This window comes from Orussus abietinus, unplaced genomic scaffold (genome assembly GCF_000612105.2).
Source record: "Orussus abietinus isolate OABI.00-Male unplaced genomic scaffold, Oabi_2.0 scaffold348, whole genome shotgun sequence".
NCBI lineage: Eukaryota > Metazoa > Arthropoda > Insecta > Hymenoptera > Orussidae > Orussus > Orussus abietinus.
This window is the reverse complement of record NW_019394579.1, coordinates 41,201-59,033: the sequence shown is the minus strand read 5'-3', so window position 1 is coordinate 59,033 and position 17,833 is coordinate 41,201. Positions and strand designations below refer to the sequence as shown.

The following is a 17,833-nucleotide window of genomic DNA, read 5'->3' as shown; positions in this document are numbered from 1 at the left end:
AAACGTCTCTCGTCAACTTAAAAGATGGATTATTCATTTTATGAAATATTTCAGTATCGCAATGTACAGTTTATAGCAATGTAAACGCGACACACATCCACGTCGGTTTCTGCCTTTCGCTATCTAATTTTTCCGGCCATCTACGAATTCGCCGGCTAGAGTGGCTTCGACACAATGTTAAGATGATATGAGTCTTTTTATAAATATCAAAACGTAAAAATATTTATGAAACTTTTCCCCAAACTGCTCAGGCACCGCGGAACGTGGAATATCCGTAAATTAATTGTATATAAATGTTTATTGAACGTATGTAAGATATATATAGATATCTGTGAACTCTATTTCAGATACACTCAAAGGCTAGATTTACGGGTATGGTACGTTATGTGTACACTCACACGCACATACAAAAGATGGTTTATAGATATTCATATGTATTTGTAAAAAAATTTTAATTTATAATACTTTTTGAGAAAGGTCTCTTTGAGAGCTTGTTCAGTCAAGTATGCAGACAAATCCTGCTGTTTTTGACACAGAAAATTTTTTTTGCAATTGTCAGTATTTGAACGTAGAACTCACGAATAGGAAGCAGAAACGCTAATCATAATGCTACCAAAGCCTATGGAGGAATAAATGCTTTTCGGACTTATGAAGACCGTTTCGGTACTTCTCGATCGGTGCTAAAGATACTTATTGCATCTTGTTGTAAACTTATTCTTAAAAAAAAACTCGTGTGACTGTAAAATTAAGTCATTTAAAAAATTGTAACAATATGTTATAAAATCATCTTTTTATTTAAAAGTGTATAATAAATGTATACCCATTCACTTTTAAGATACTAAACTCATGATTTTAGTACAACCTTATATACTAAAAGTTTATGAATTTTATGAATATTATTTCAAGATATTTCATTTAAATGTGCGCAATTTTTTACAGTGTAACTACATTTTTATAAGTTTGTGAAAGCTGAATATATACTTTCAATTTAACGTTATAGAACAGATTAGATTTCTATATAGGTTACCCAGACTTCTGTGATATATATACTGAAAATATGGGCGTGAAAAGTTTTACATATATATTCGCGGGAGATTTTTATTATGCATACCATAATGATAATGTAAATTTTCAATACTTATATTCTAATTTGTACGCCCACCATAAGTATATTATACTTCATACGGGGCTTGGTAATACATCATAATTTGTACAGGGGTAATAAATCATGATGTATGGTCACCAGCTAATGAGTAATTAGGTAAAAAATCAGAGTATGGACGAAATTAACAGTTTTATCAAGTTGGAATTTATATATAAACATTAAGTATGTATAGAAAATGTTAGGTTACATGAGGTGTCTTTTTATTTATTTAAACGTATTTTCAACGATGTCGATTAACCTTTGGTAGATGTTTACTAGAGCTATTATATATTTTGTATGCGTCAAGAAATAAGTAGATATTTGTAGATCAGTGGTACAATAGTGGATCATTTTCATCTACAATAGACATAGACATTTATATATATCCTTTAGATATTTCTTTAGGTGGATGATAGACGAAATACATTTACTATACCTGTAGACCTAACTTACATGATTAATTTACGTATATTTTACTTCATGGGTTGCCTGGGTAGGTGCACCGAATTATTTGAAACTTTAGCACGTGATTATGGGCATCCTAAAGAAGGTGATACTCATGAGATTTTATTTAAAAAAAAAGTGTATCCATAATTAAAGTTTGGGATAAATACATTTTTTTTTTTTTAAATAAAATTCCATAAGCACTACGTTCTTCCTTATGGCCCCCTTGGTAGCATGCAATATTTTGCAAATATATTTTTTAATTTTGCTAAATATCTTAAGCGACAAATTGGTTAAGACGTCTTGTAGGTTTTGAGGATATCTAAAATATTTGTTTAAAATCTCAACGATATATTTAGTTTTAATCATTTGTCAACATATATTAAAATATTTTTAATACAGTTTAGTACTCGTGATTTAAGAAATGTAGTTAAATTTTTGCTTCGTACAATTTACTCATCCCTAAGAGGCGACGATACATAACTCGACGTTGGTCAGTACAATGCTACGAAACCAGTGTTGCCACTGAACTGCTACGTGCCGGCTCATGTGTATGTATTTATATCTCAGTTGTCGCAACTAGTAACGGTCTCATATCATGGATAGTTGAAGGACATTGGAAATTGTAACCTCTGTAGTTTTTGCATATTTTTTAGTGCTTTCTTCTATGCGCTTTGCTGTTCTGAACATTCTCAAGGTTATGTTTTGCTCGATCGACGTATTCAGCCATCGTTTTCTGCTCAGATTTTTCACACACCTTCGATTTAGTAAGTACACATGAGTGATTACATACTACATTGATTCTGGGTCTTCCTCTGAAGTTCCTACGATTCCGTCGAGATGGCGTCGCTAGCAGTTGCACACTGAGTCGTCTGTAATGCGAGTATTAGACATTTCACTTGACAGTTATAGGTTAACCTTGGCTTAAACTGTTCATTTCTGCTAATAGTGAGTCATTTTTAATACCGATGATTAAAGCGTGTGCAGCAATTAGATATCGTAAATGAGTATGGCTTTTTGTTAATATTATTTTCAATCGTAAAATGATTATACAATATTTTTACTTATTTCAATACCAGATCATGCTATAATTCTTTACTGATGCCGCACAGGTTTAACATTGACACTATTAGTTTGGTTCTTTAACACTAGGTTTACGGGCGTTTTTTATATATCTGTTTCTACGAGCACCCGTCAAATTGACGGGTAAACGAAAACACGCATTTTCTTTAAAAAATCGATTTATTCAAATTAAGTCTGTATTGAACAACACTAGGCTTTACGTTCAAATAAATTATTAATAAGTAAAAAGTCCTTTTTTAAAAATTATCACGGAAATGATTGAAATGCTCGTCCTCTCATCCTCGGAGTCAGAACTAGAAAGAATGCGCATCCTTTTCTTGCTACGACACCCTTTCAAGAAGTTTTCCTCTTCACTATCCGAAGATCCTCCTATTTCTCCACTTTCAATGCAAACTTTCACTCTCATCTTCGTCTTACACTCACATATATGGATTGTTTATGAAATTAGCTACTCCGTAGTGTCAAAGTTTCGGACAGTTTGGTCTAATACCCTTATAAAAAAGTGTTGCATTCGAATCGACTGATTTGAAGGGGGTTTCACTTCACCTTAAGAAAAAATGAGCGGAGTTAGGGTGATGTACAATGTCGACAGAAACGCTTAATTACAAATTTACTTCACGGAGTTCGATACCTAATAAGTTTCCGCAGAAAATTCTTTAACGGATTCCGTATTGCGAGTTTCCTAATCAGAAAAGCTTACGATTGGTGATGCCTAGCAAGACTCGGCAGTAGTTCCCTCAGTACTAGGATACCCAACGTCGTTATCCGGTCGTAAAAAGCGGCTAATGGAACGGACCTCTGTACTGATCGAGAACGCACCTCACGGTCGTCCGCATTAATCTTCGATACTCGGTAACGGCATAGAAAAAGGTCAAAAAAGAAAGTAAACTTCGATAAGTTGCAACGCGAGCGGCATAACGTACAAAATAGTCGAGGTACCGCGACGCGCTACGCACCGGTGCACAATTATATCAGAGTGCGTGCGTCAACTTCAAGGTTGACTGTCGGTTAACTGCGGTATTGCCTAAACCTTTTCTCCGTCATCTTTCAGTTAAATAAATGCATTTCTCTCTTACGTCTTTAAGGTGAAGTGAAACCCCCTTCAAATCAGTCGATTCGAATACAACACTTATTTTAAGGGCATCAGACCAAACTGTCCGAAACTTTGACACATGACTCGTCATCATCTAAGAATTGTCCTGACACATTCAAAATTTTGATTTTTTTAAAAAGTTTGTTAACAGCCCAGACCAGAACCAAAATGGCGTCGAGCTCTCATATTTCGATTAATATACAATTATCGAAGGCTCTGATATGAGAATCGAAAGGGTCAGGACAATTTTACGACAATTTAGAACACTCTGGTAATCGATAAACTCGCATTTGAACGGGATAAAGGCAAAAAAAGTGTTGTATGCGCTTCTATGCTAAAACGATGGGAATACGAGGTCTCGGAGTGAAAATTTAATTGACCTGGAAATCACAGATGGCGCAGGGGGTCCCTCTGCAGTCAATTAGGGCCCCAGAAAGCATGAATCCAGAGGATTTCTGGAGTTTTACTTCGATTTCTTGATATTTATTGTACGAAAACGACAGGTGGAGTATGCCATTTGGTACAATACCCAATATAATTCGACACAGATGTCAATATAAAAACGAACATCGGCAACATAGGTATTTAGAAAAATCTTCTTTATCGACGTCGATCAAGTTCCTCGACGTGTTTCACTTCACCTTAATACTTCGCAAAAAATCTTTTCTCCTGTATTCGAGAGCCGAAATCGCCTCGCATCTATTGGTGCTATTCACCGAGGTCACCAGTGGTATACCCTGCACCTGAGAATTGTAATTCTCGTCATATAACTTTTTAACTTGATGTCATGCCCTTAGTATCGTTACCTATAACCACAATGACGCTGATTTGTATATTGATGAGAACAGTTTTAATAGAAACGTAAATTCCCTTCGATTAACCAACAGACCCAAAGTGTGCCAGTTCCTCCATTCCCGTACATGATCAATTACGGGACAGAGGGAGCGTGGTTTTTTAACCCTTTCGTTACCTTGGACGAGATATCTCGCGACCCAATACTGGCCGATTAACGCTTTTGACGAGATATCTCGCGACCCGATACTGGCCGATCAACGCTTTTAACGAGATATCTCGCGATCCGGTAGTAGCGGATTAACGCTCTTGACGATAATCTAGCTTTCTAGCACCAATATTTTGACATTCTAGATGAATATATTTTATAACTGATTCTGTTCGTATAGCTAAAAGGAAGAAATAAATACAGCTACTATCGGATAGCGAGATATCTCGTCAAAAGCGTTGATCGGCCAGTATCGAGTCGCGAGATATCTCGTCAAAAGCGTTGATCGGCCGGTATCGGGTCGCGAGATATCTCGTCAAAAGCGTTAATCGGCCAGTATTGGATCGCGAGATATCTCGTCCAAGGTAACGAAAGGGTTAAACATGAAGTCCAGTCAGGGCTGTATAGCGAGTTTTCCCAGAATACTTGTTGTAATCGGATTTTGGTACTCGAAATATTTCATGAATCTACTCGAATATTAACGCTAGAACTACCGGCGGATTTTTTTTTTTCATGGGATGGGCCATTTGAAACCAGTCATTTTGACTGGTCTTGGTAGTCCTAGTGTTAAGGGGGGAGATACATTTTGTCCGATGAAAAAATTGATTTTCGGTTTTTTGCATGTCCATATAGCCTATAGTCTTAAAAATATTTCCTCCAAATATTATTAAGAAATTCGCAAAATTGGAGTTATAGAGGTTTGAATGGACGGATGCGCGGCAGGTATAATATTGTAACCTCAGCGCGGCGATTCATCCCGGAACTTTAACCCTTTCGTTACCTTGGACGAGATATCTCGCGATCCAATACTGGCCGATTAACGCTTTTGACGAGATATCTCGCGACCCGATACTGGCCGATTAACTAGATTATCGTCAAAAGCATTAATCCGCTACTACCGAATCGCGAGATATCTCGTCAAAAGCGTTAATCGGCCAGTATTGGGTCGCGAGATATCTCGTCCAAGGTAACGAAAGGGTTAAACGCGTTTTTCTCGAAACCACATTTTTCAGACTTGTACCCACGATATCTCAGGAACTACTGAACCGATTCATCTAAAATTTTTACCAGGTTGTTCAGAATATATCTCGCTATAGCCCCTATCGCGGAGAATAGTCTACATAAAAAAATACGATCTGTACAACTTTAAGAAGACTGAAAAAAAGCTGCCGAATGGAAAAAAAAATTCGTTACCGTGTCGCGTTTTTGTGATTTTTCTATTTTTCAATGCGATCGAGATACCGGCTTGAAAGGGTCATCTGACAAACCATAATATACCTGGATTTTTTGTTTCGGATCAGTCAAACGAGCGCAATCGTGGGTACCGATGAAACGCAGCCTCTTGCGGTCCAGGGCGCCGAGCGAGTGACACAATGAAATGTTTTTGAAAAATTTGTACAAGCAGAAGAAATATGAATAAGTATGTATGAAAAGTGATTTTTTAATACGATTACGATTTCGGCTAAAAAAATCATGATCATTCATTGAAAAAATTCCGGTAAAATGTACCTCCCCCCTTAAGATTAACCCCTTGCCTTACGATTTAAATTCCAATAGCGCGTGCCATAAACAACAAAAGTGTCGTTCATACATCGGGCCATTTCATCGTTTGGTTGAACGTTCGAAGTCTCACATGTCTCTCATACGTTTTGTTTACGTTTGGCCCGATTGACGTACCACGTCTCTCACACGTTTTGTTCACGTTTAGCCCGATTGATATACCACATCTCTTACACGCTATTGTAGGTGAAGAAGTTAAATTCCAGTAGCATGTGCCATAAACAACAAAAGTGTCGGTCATACATCGGGCCATTTCACCGTTTGGTTAAACGTTCAAAGTCTCACACGTCTCGCATACGTTTTGTTTACGTTTGGCCCGATTGACATACCACATCTCTCACACGTTTTGTTCACGTTTAGCCCGATTGATATACCACATCTCTTACACGCTATTGTAGGTGAAGAGGTTAAAGAAACTGAATTCAGAGAGCTCATTCAATGCGCTCGGTGGCTCTGTAGGAGACGTTAAGGTGAAGTGAAACACGTCGAGGAACTTGATCGACGTCGATAAAGAAGATTTTCCTAAATGCCTACGTTGCCGACGTTCATTTTTATATTGACAGCTGTGTCGAATTATATTGGGTATTGTACCAAATGGCATACCCCACCTGTCGTTTTCGTACAATAAATATCAAGGAATCGAAGTAAAACTCCAGAAATCCTCTGGATTCATGCTTTCTGGGGCTCTAATTGACTGCAGAGGGACCCCCTGCGCCATCTGTGATTTCCAGGTCAACATAATTTTCCCTCCGAGACCTCGTATTCCCATCGTTTTAGCGTAGAAGCGCATAAAACATATTTTTTGCCCTTATCCCGTTCAAATGCGAGTTTATAGATTACCAGAGTGTTCTAAATTGTCATAAAATTGTCCTGACCCTTTCGTTTCTTATATCAGAGCCTTGGATAATTGTATATTGATCGAAATATGAGACCTCGACGCCATTTTGATTCTGGTCTGGGCTTAGTAAAAAAATTTTGTTAAAAAATCAAAATTTAGAATGTGTCAGGACAATTCTTAGATGATCAGGAGTGATGTGCCAAAGTTTCGGACAGTTCGGTCTAATACCCTTAAAAGAAAGTGTTGTATTCGAATCGACTGATTTGAAGGGGGTTTCACTTCACCTTAAGATATCCGTTCTGTGCCTTGGACGATTTGGTTTATTGCCGCGTACACATTTTATTACAACATTAACACAGATTGAAAAACCTACTTTACTCGTTGAAATATATTAACTTGCTGCTTACACGTGTGGGTGTAGTGTCACTTCCGGTGAACTACTAGTGAGAAGGGGGGCTTGAGGACGCAGTTCGATCTCCACAGAAATTTGCACTGTAACTATAATGCACGTATGCAAGTGTGTATATTTGGCGCGAAACTCTACCGAGATTCCTGATACATAGGTGTGGAAAGGAAGCGCGTTGTTACTTTCGACCCGTGTTACTTTAGACCCCGCTCTCCTCTACTTATATACTGGTTTTATCCTACATTATCTATTTTTACTTTCTGCTTTGTCTGTTTCTTCTTCTCCTCCTGACCAGTTTTTTTTCTTCTTAACCTCTTTCATTTCTAGTGGTAACCTTTTTTCCAGCCAATCCTTCTTTTTTACCTCCATTATTTCTTTTCTCTCAAGCTCCTGCTCCTTCTATTTTCTTTATTAGTCCTTCTTTTCCTACACTACTTTCTCAATCTCGCCCACTCCTCAATCCCTCCTTCACGGTACTTCCTCCCTTTTTATCTTCTCCTCTATTTTTTTTCTTCCATCTCTTTCTCCATCTTCATCCACTTTATATCTTGTAATAATTCTAGTCGTTTACTTTTCTCGTTCAATACTTTTTCTACATCCCTCTCTCTTACCCTCGTAATTTTGCAGTGCTTCTATCCTATTGTCTCTTTTTCATTTCCACCCAATCTACGTGACCTTTCCACTCCCGGCGACCAACATATACTCGTTTTTACATCGTTTCCACGTCTTCATTTTTCAGCACGCTTTATTTTCCTTTTATTTCTACCTCCAAGTATTTTCGGAGCCCCATACATCTTGACTTCCTATACTCTTCGCGATTTCTCGACTTCTCCCCTCCTTCCTAATTTTTTTCCTCTTACTCCCTTTTCTTTACGTCCCCAAAGCTAGCAGCGCCACGTCAGCATATCCGCATAAATACTACACCAAAATTTATTACTTTTTTATTGCTTATTTACTTCACAAATTTGAAATTTATTGCTTCAGCCGTTTTAAAAAAATCAGTGGCTATGCCAGCTTTAACGTTAAGCTGGCAGCGCCACCTGACATTTTGTGTGAAATTAAAAAAATAAGTGGTGCAAAATGTCAGGTAGCGCTGCCAGCTTAATGTTAAATCTGGCATAGCCACTGATTTTTTAAAAACGGCTGGAGCAATAAAATTCAGATTTGTGTAATAAATAAGCAATAAAAAAGCAATGAATTTTGGTGTATGATTTATGCGGTTATGCTGACGTGGCGCTACTAGCTTTAGGAACGTCTTTTCTTTCTTCTTATCCATCGCTTTTTGTCCTTCCTGTTGGGACTTGGCTCAAAAAACTTGAACTTGGCCCAGACCAGAACTAAAATGGCGTCGAGCTCTCATATTTCGATCGATATACAATTATTGAAGGCTCTAATATATGAAACGAAAATGTCAAGACAATTGAATGACAATTTAAAACATTGCGGTAATTGGTAAACTCACATTTAAACGGGATGAAGGCAAAAAAAGTGTCTTATGCGCTGATATGCTAAAACGATGGTAATACGAGGCCTCGGAGTGAAAATTTAGTTGACACGAAAATCACAGATGGCGTATGGTATCTCTCTGCAGTCAATGAGGGCCTCAGAAACCACGAATTCAGAGGATTTCTGGAGTTTGACTTCGATTTATTTATAATTATTGGACGAAAGCGATAGGTGAAGTATGCCATTTAGTACAATACCCAATATAATTCCACACAGTTGTCAATATAAATACGAACGTCGGCAACGTAAGCATTTAAAAAAATCTTCTTTATCGACGTCGATCAAGTTCCTCGACGTATTTCACTTCACCTTAATTTTGTTGAAAAGACTTCTTGTCTTAGAATTCATTACCTAGAAATATAAACTGCACCGCACGGGTAATAAAGCCCGACACAGTGCACCACAGCGCCACCAAAGGTCTTTTTAAAAAAAGAAAACAGAATGTGGCTAGCTGTAGTAAATACATCATCAACAATAATTGAGAAACATATCTGAGGAAAAGCGAAGCCTGGCACCTCAAAGAAGAACGAGAACTGATACTGTAGACTTCATCAAGAAAGTAGGGTTACCGATATACGGCAACGTGCTCTGTACAAGAAATGGTTTTACGAGGAATGTTCAAGGAAAACATTCAAGGATCTTGATTATACAACTTGCCCTAACTGTTCAAAATTAATGTGCAGTCGGTTGGATCTTCCTACCGATGTCTGTATGCCTTATTACCCACACGTTCAGGTAACAAAGAACAGTAGCATCATACTACAATTTTATTAATTACGATTTTGTTTAGAATTGTATTTTGTTTATAGTTTGTGGCCGAAGTAAATATTGTTCACATACACTTTGGCCATATCCCCCCATACCCCCGAAATACTTCATATCTTAGCTTTTACAAGCGTTTTAAGTTATAATGGGCCTTATTACCTTGAGGTACCTTACACAATAATAGTACATCGTGCACTAAGGAGGCAAGGTGGGTCCCTTAAGGTGAAGTGAAACACGTCGATGAACTTGATCGATGTCGATAAAGAAGACTTTTCTAAATACCTACGCTGCCGACGTTTGTTGTTATATGGACAGCTATGTTGAATTATATTGGGTATTGTACTAAATGGCATACTCCACCTGTCGTTTTCGTACAATAAATATCAAGAAATCGAAGTAAAACTCCAGAAATCCTCTGGATTCATGCTTTCTGGGGCCCTAATTGACAGCAGAGGGACACCCTGCGCCATCTGTGATTTCCAGGTCAACATAATTTTCCCTCCGAGACCTCGTATTCCCATCGTTTTAGCATAGAAGCGCATACAACACATTGTTTGCCTTTATCCCGCTCAAATGCGAGTTTATCGATTACCAGAGTGTTCTAAATTGTCGTAAAATTGTCCTGACCCTTTCGTTTCTCATATCGGAGCCTTCGATAATTGTATATGAGAGCCCGGCGCTATTTTGGTTCTGGTCTGGGTTGAGTTAAAAAATTTGGTTATAAAAACCAAATTTTGAATGCGTCAGGACAATTCTTAGATGATCAGGAGTGATGTGTCAAAGTTTCGGCCAGTTTGGTCCAATACCCTTAAAAAAAAAGTATTGTATTCGAACCGACTGATTTGAAGGGGGTTCCACTTCACCTAAAGTCAAGCCCAACCCGGTTACTCCTCCGAAAGGGGTCTACAATGAATCACCATTAAGCCAAAGCCAACACATTGTAGACCGTGAAAAATCCTAATGGAAATATTCCATATAAATCAGGGTTCGAGCCTCCAGAGTAGGCACACTACCTGAGGTCGGCTTCCCCTTTCCAAGGCGGAATCAAAAAGTCCCACGAGCCCCTCGTTCGACCCATTCAGCTCATTTGAGTCATTCCACGGGCTGAATGCGTAACAATCAACCGAGCTCTCGACTGCTCGGGTGAGCTTACCTTCCCAGTTGTCGTCGAACAGAAACCTCGTCCATTCGAGTCGGACAGCTGAAAGGCCAGGGAGAAGAGTCCGGCGCGTGCCGCGGATGGGCAGGTGCTGAGAGGGATGTAAAAGGGCTCAATTCATTCCGAAGTAACCTGCTTCTCTTCCAACATGTATTTCGAAAGAACCTATTGACTGGCGCGCCAGTGAAATTAGTCGCCATGAGAACTTGGCCAAGTTATTTTTTCAACTTAAGGTGAAGTGAAACCCCCTTCATATCAGACGATTCGAATACAACACTTATTTTTAAGGCGATAGGACCAAACTGTCCGAAACTTTGACACATCACTCCTGATCATCTAAGAATTGTCCCGTCACATTCAAAATTTGGATTTTTGGAAAAATTTTTTTAACTTAGCCTAGACCAGAACCAAAATGTCGTCGAGCTCTCATTTCGATCGATATACAATTATCGAGGGCTCTGATATAAGAAACGAAAGGGTCAGGACAATTTTACGACAATTTAAAACACTCTGGTAATCGATAAACTCGCATTTGAACGGGATAAAGGCAAAAAATATGTTTTATGCGCTTCTACGCTAAAACGATGGGAATACGAGGTCTCGAAGAGAAAATTTTGCTGACCTGGAAATCACAGATGGCGCAGGGTATCCCTCTGCAGTTAATTAGGGTCCCAGGAAGCATGAATCCAGAGGATTTCTGGAGTTTTACTTCGATTTCTGTATAATTATTGTACGAAAACCACAGGTGGAGTATGCCATTTGGTACAATATCCAATATAATTCGACACAACTGTCAATATAAAAACGAACGCCGGCAACGTGGGCATTTAGAAAAATCTTCTTCATCGACGTCGATCAAGTTCCTCGACGTGTTTGACTTCATATTAAATTATGCAGAGACCAGTGCACGATACAGGAGATTATGCCTTTAGTCAGTGAGTAAAAAAGCCCTGGGTGGTCAGAAACATTCAAATATTTCGGAAGGAGGTGGAGAATTTCGATCCAATCTTTTTCTTGAGAAGAAGTAGCTCTCGCTACTCGGTACCTGACAAACAGAAAGATCGCCTCGATCGTTGAGTGTCCACTTTGTTAGCGTAATGGCGCCGGGATACTCCTCTTTGTTTATCGCCTGGTTATCTGTTGCAATAAGTTAGCAGAGGCCGCGGAACAGCCGAGGCGGAACGACAGTTCTCGAGGCCTCGCGGACTTTTCAGAGTTTTACTTCAAGAGTTGAAGCGAACAGGATATCATACCATATCAATATCGTACCATAGCAATGCTGATGTCAACATCAATTGGTTGTACCGGCAAATCCATTCGATTTCTCCCCACATGAACGAAGAATCTTATTTCGAGTTAGCGAGAAACCTGAAGGGTGGCAAGAATGGAAATCCTGAGTTCCGAGTAATTGCAATTTCCGTTCCTAGCAAGAACGGTTCGAGATCAGCGCCAAACATAAACCGGGCGCTATCGGCGTGACGCGATGTTCCATAAAAAAAAAAATAAACATTTACTCGGAATTAATATTTTCCTTGACATGGCTTGTCTTTTTTTCCAGTGGTTCATCTAGTTTGTCTAGAGTTGAACACAAATTATTTGTCGGCGGAATTCGACCGAACGGCGTGACCGCTGCCGAGAGCCAAGAAAATTGCGCGACCGAGAAGTGATGCCATCTGATAGGAAGTGCTAGATAACTCCGTCATTTTTTAACCCTTTCGCGACGGCGTACCTGTACCATACTTCGTCACTTTTCGCAAAAGCGCGACTGACCATACTTTGCCGTCTTTCGCGACGGTGCATCTGTACCATACTTGCCGCTGTAAGCTAATAAAGGTGCCCATAATTATGAAAGTGGTCTAAGTCAAAATTAAAAAAGAAAAATGAGTTTATCAGTTATTTCACGCCATATTATTTCAAACGAAATTTCAAACGAAACAAAAAATATATGACAGACCACTTTCATAATTATGGGCACAAATGACTGCCGTGTATAAGCGGCGTCAGCCTCAGTGGGCCAAAAAGTGGCTGCCGTATGTAGACGGCGTCAGCCGCTGTGATGCACCAAGTGGCTGCCATATACAGACGGCACCCGTCGCGAAAAGGTTAAGGGCGCTCACCACTCCAGCGATTTTGCAGGGCCTCACGGGGACAACGATTCCGAACGTATTTCTAAACCGATCGAGCTCAACGAGTGCTCATATCGAAGATGAAACGTTGACCTGTGTTTATATGGGAGCGATTTTCGATAAGTGGTCATTTTCATATAAAAAAAGTGCAACGACATAATTTCAATGCCCTTTTACCTAGGAAGGAGGTGCTCGATAGAAAATCGCTTCCATATAAACACACGTCAACATTTTATCTTTAAAACGAGCACTCGTTGAGCTCGATCGGTTGAGAAATACGCTCAAAATCGTTGTCCCCGTGGAGCACCTTTTTTAGGATTTTCGAGTTTCTCGCGAGAAATTTGGGCATCCCTTGGCAACCGTTGCCGACTCTAGGCGGAGCGTCCACCTGGCGTGTGAGTGCGACCGGGAGTCACCCACGTTTCGGCGCCTAGTCCAGAGGCGTCTAGCCGTTGTGTGAGTCCTATACGTGCAAAATACGCACACATTTTTCACCCGTTGCTAAACACCGCCCATTATGCGTCGCGTCTCCCTCATCCGAGCGAGAAAGTACGTTTTGGTTACCTCCCACCGAATTCGATGCTAATGCCATCTAGCGGTGGAAGTCATCGCCCACACTTTGGTGGTAAACGCCGTTAACACAGAGCTCAATGCTTTTCATCCCGCTTGCGCTTTCCAAATCAGTCCGATCGATCACACGCACTTTTGTGACGATCGAAGGTGCGTACCCTCTGCCTGGCGATGCTCGAAATGGGGAAAGATAGAGAGAGAAATGTTCGGAAAGGATACTAACCGACATGAGCAAAAGAACGCACGGTGTTGGCCGACCTTGCGTGGATACCCGGTCGGGCGATGTCAGCCATGCCGATGACGTTTTGCTTCTTGTAGAGCCTCTTGAGAGGTTCCGGGACGTAGGCCGGACGCTGGGGTCTGGGCCTTTTGGCGAAGCCCAGCAAGGAGAGCAGGCTCGCTTCCACGCCAGCGATCGCCTGCTCGCGTTCCCCAGCCGCGAGCTTTTCCGCGCTGCCGGTCGCGCCGCCGACAGCGCCACCGGTCGCGCCGTCGGTCGCGCCGACGGTCGCGCTGGTGTTCCTGTTTCCGCCGGGCCCAGCGCTGCTCTCGGTGCCCTCGCTTACGCTCGCTAGCAGCGCACCTAACACCACTCTCAGCAACGGCAACATGCGCATCGTGACGTCACTCACTGACACTACCTCTCCTGAAACAAATAAAAGGTTCGCCGATTAGACCAGGGTGCCCCTGAGAATCCAGCTCCGAGTCAAAATCAACTAAATCTCCCGAACGAGTACTATCTCGAGCCGAGTCTTGCAGGCTAGACTGCCACTACCTTGCGATCGTCATTTTGTCGACGACGGCAGCGCCCTCTAAAGATTAATCTCCCCGAGAAGTGTCGCGCTATCGGATACACCGGTAAATAAACATTCGGTTTATCTTTGGGGAGGAGGCGACGTGGATCAAGGATAGAAGCAGAGCAGAGAGTTCCATTTTATATTTGGGAACAAAAGCCCTCTGGTTGCGAGTGGTCATGGACAGGGTTGGGTAGTGACGCGACATTCGAGGTTTTTTATGTAAAATACTTAAGGTAAGTATTTCACGTAACATTTAAGTAAAATACCTAAAAAATTACCCGACAAGGATGGCGGTGTAGTAACCTCACTTTTTTAAAGTAGTTAAAATATAAATCACTTGCGAATAAACATTTTAGTCAAGAAAAAGAATGAAATGCATATCAGTTCGTATGACCGTTAGGAACAGGAACAGGAAATCCAGAAACGTAAAAACCCATATTCATGTATTTTGCATCACGGATAAAACTAAAGTAAAATACCTAGTAATTTACTGTAAAAAGCACGTAAATTACCTGGGGTATTTTACTTACCCAACCCTGGTCATGGATACGCAAACCATGGAGAGTAGAGACCAAGGGGACGAACACAATGTTATAGAAGTTTCCGCATGTTCGGGTACGGATCTTTCTTTGTTAGGCGGCGCCATATTCGCTTAGGGACCACTACTTGAATAAAGCGCGGGCATGGATTTAAAGACATACAATTGCAATCGGTTATACCGTCCAAACAAACTAAGATAAAATATCCAATGCATATTTTATGAATAAAATACTTTTGTGAGCATTTAATTGTGACATATGTAAGTAACAAAGTTTTGGCTGAGGTAGTAGAACGTAAGGTTCTCCAAGTTTTCAATATGATAGGTCTCCCGCGTTGTTTGAGATGTACAAGATTGCGTTCTTCAAGTTGGTCCCTTAGCGATAGCGTTGCCAGCTACAGAGAAAATGTCAAACAATGTTCCGTATCCTTTTTCGCGGACACGAGCTCCCATAACCTATCCTATGCAGTTCGTCCTCCTGGTCTCTAGTCTCCATGACGCAAACCCTCGACCGTGAGTACTTTTAGTCGACGAAAGCAACGCCGGAATGACCTCATCTTGAAATAACGCGAATGTACAGAGGGTACCGCGTAATTTTGCCACTCGGATTGGCTCTTTTTACCGTTCGTCGGGTCGGAGAGTCGCGCGGTTTCGGGTCCAATCTACTTAAAAAGCTTGCTCGGGAATCCTAGAAAGTCAGGGCAACCGCGGCTACCGCTGCAGTGGCGTAATCTTGGAATTTCCGATCGCGAGGCGAGCGAGATCAGCGTGCGAAGTAACCACGACGAGCGGTAACTAGTAACTCGCCTATCGCAGCGGCCGCTACTCACTTCTCGCCTCCCGCGGACGCGCGAACGAGGAGAGGGCCGCTCACGGGCAAGCGAACCGGGGCCAAACACCTGCGCGCTATATCAGCTTTCTCTCCGCAGCCGATCGTTGCTTTTTCATTTTTCACCGAAAGGCGCGAGAACAGCTCCTGAGCGCGAATCGTCGCGCTATTCGCCGGCGGTTCCGCGTGTCGCATCGAAAGAGGACTTCCACGCGCGTGGATCGATTCCAGGCAATTCACACGCAGAGAAATAATAATGTAATCATTACATATGCTGGCGGGTGAAAGTGTCGGTGTCGCCATAACAATAATTATTGCAGATGTAATTACAATTTTTTGTCCTTTTAAGGTGAAGTGGAACCCCCTTCAAATCAGTCGATTGGAATACAATACTTTTTCTTAAGGGTATTGGACCAAACTGTCCCAAACTTTGACACGTCACTCCTGATCATCTAAAAATTGTCCTGACACATTGAAAATTTGGTTTTTATAACCAAATTTTTTAACTCAACCCAGACCAGAACCAAAATGGCGTCGAGCTCTCATTTCGATCATCAATATACAATTATTGAGGGCTCTGATATAAGAAACGAAAGGGTCAGGACAATTTTACGACAATTTAGAACACTGGTAATCGATAAACTCGCATTCGAACGGCATAAAGGCAGAAAAAGGGTCTTATCCGCTTCTATACCAAAACGATGGTAATACCAGGTCTCGAAGTGAAAATTTAATTTACCTGGAAATCACAGATGGCGCAGGGGGTCCCTCTGCAGTCAATTAGGGCCCCCAGAAACCATGAATCCAGAGGATTTCGGGAGTTTTACTTCGATTTCTTGATATTTATTGTACGAAAACGACAGGTGGAATATGCCATTTTGTACAATACACAATATGATTCAACACAGCTGTCAATATAACGACAAACATCGGCTACGTAGGTATTTAGAAAAATCTTCTTTATCGACATCGATCAAGTTCCTCGACGTGTTTCACTTCACCTTAACCATTGCAGCTGTAGCACCAACTGCAGAATTCTTGTAAATAAATTGTAGTTATATTTAAATCTGGCAGCGTTATATATATAACATTGGAAAGTAAAAATTACACGTATAAAGGCACGGGTAAAAATGACCATCGCAGTTGTAAAATTGAAAAACAAGAACTCTATTGAAAACCGTATAATATGCCGTAGCACTAACACGTAGGAACGTTATCGTAAAATATATCTGTATCAAGCGACTAATTTGGCGCAGTTTTTTCTCACCGAAGGTTCTTTTGTGGGATATCTTAAATGAAATCCATAAGAAACCTTGAAAAATGTACCGCTTGAGATACTTAACAAAGTTTTAAAAATATTTAAAAAATATGATATGCTGCAAGGGGTGATTGTTTCACGAATCAGTACTGATTCAATTAATAATGAATTCATATCCCATTACCCGTTAGAGAAATAATGAATAATGCGTTGTTTTTACATTACAATGTTTGTAACCCTGCATCTAACATTTTCTGCATATTTTTTTTTAAACTGCTGCAAAAATCTCAACCGACAGAGTTTTTCAGATGTAGAATAGATTTCTTTTCAAGATTTCTAGAACATTTGTAAAAAATCTCTATGATCTATTTTGTTTTAATAATTTATAAACATATCAAAATATTTATAATACATTTATTACCATGAGCCCATGATTTACGAAATGCAGTTAAATTTTTGCTTCGTATAGCCCACTCATCTCTAACTCGAAACAAAAACTATGATCTTCACAAAAACAACTTCAGTGTAAACAATTTGCGCCAAATAAATCCTATTAGAATAATCCCTATTGCAAAGTCATATCTAGATAGTGGGGACTACTGAAGTAGAACACTATCGTGGCCAAAACATGGCGAAATATTGGTCCATTACGTGAATGTTGGCTAATATATAGCCAATAATTTGATAATGTTGAAATTCATTTTTATTTTAAATATT

At 40.3% G+C, this 17,833-nt stretch overlaps 1 protein-coding gene across 3 annotated transcripts in view; it reads right to left on the bottom strand.

Annotated features, from left to right (window-relative positions):
- The window catches only part of LOC105700133 (protein decapentaplegic), a 41,024-nt gene that overhangs the window by 12,808 nt on the left and 10,383 nt on the right, over window positions 1-17,833 (bottom strand). For 2 of the 3 annotated variants that reach the window (XM_012425751.1, XM_012425752.1), the window contains exon 2: window positions 13,918-14,340. In XM_012425751.1, coding sequence (XP_012281174.1) covers window positions 13,918-14,311 — 394 coding nt within the window. In that variant the 5' untranslated portion in view covers window positions 14,312-14,340. Of the gene's footprint in view, window positions 1-13,917; window positions 14,341-15,651; window positions 15,670-17,833 lie in introns of those variants that run through there. The other variant, XM_012425753.1, reaches the window with a different exon arrangement.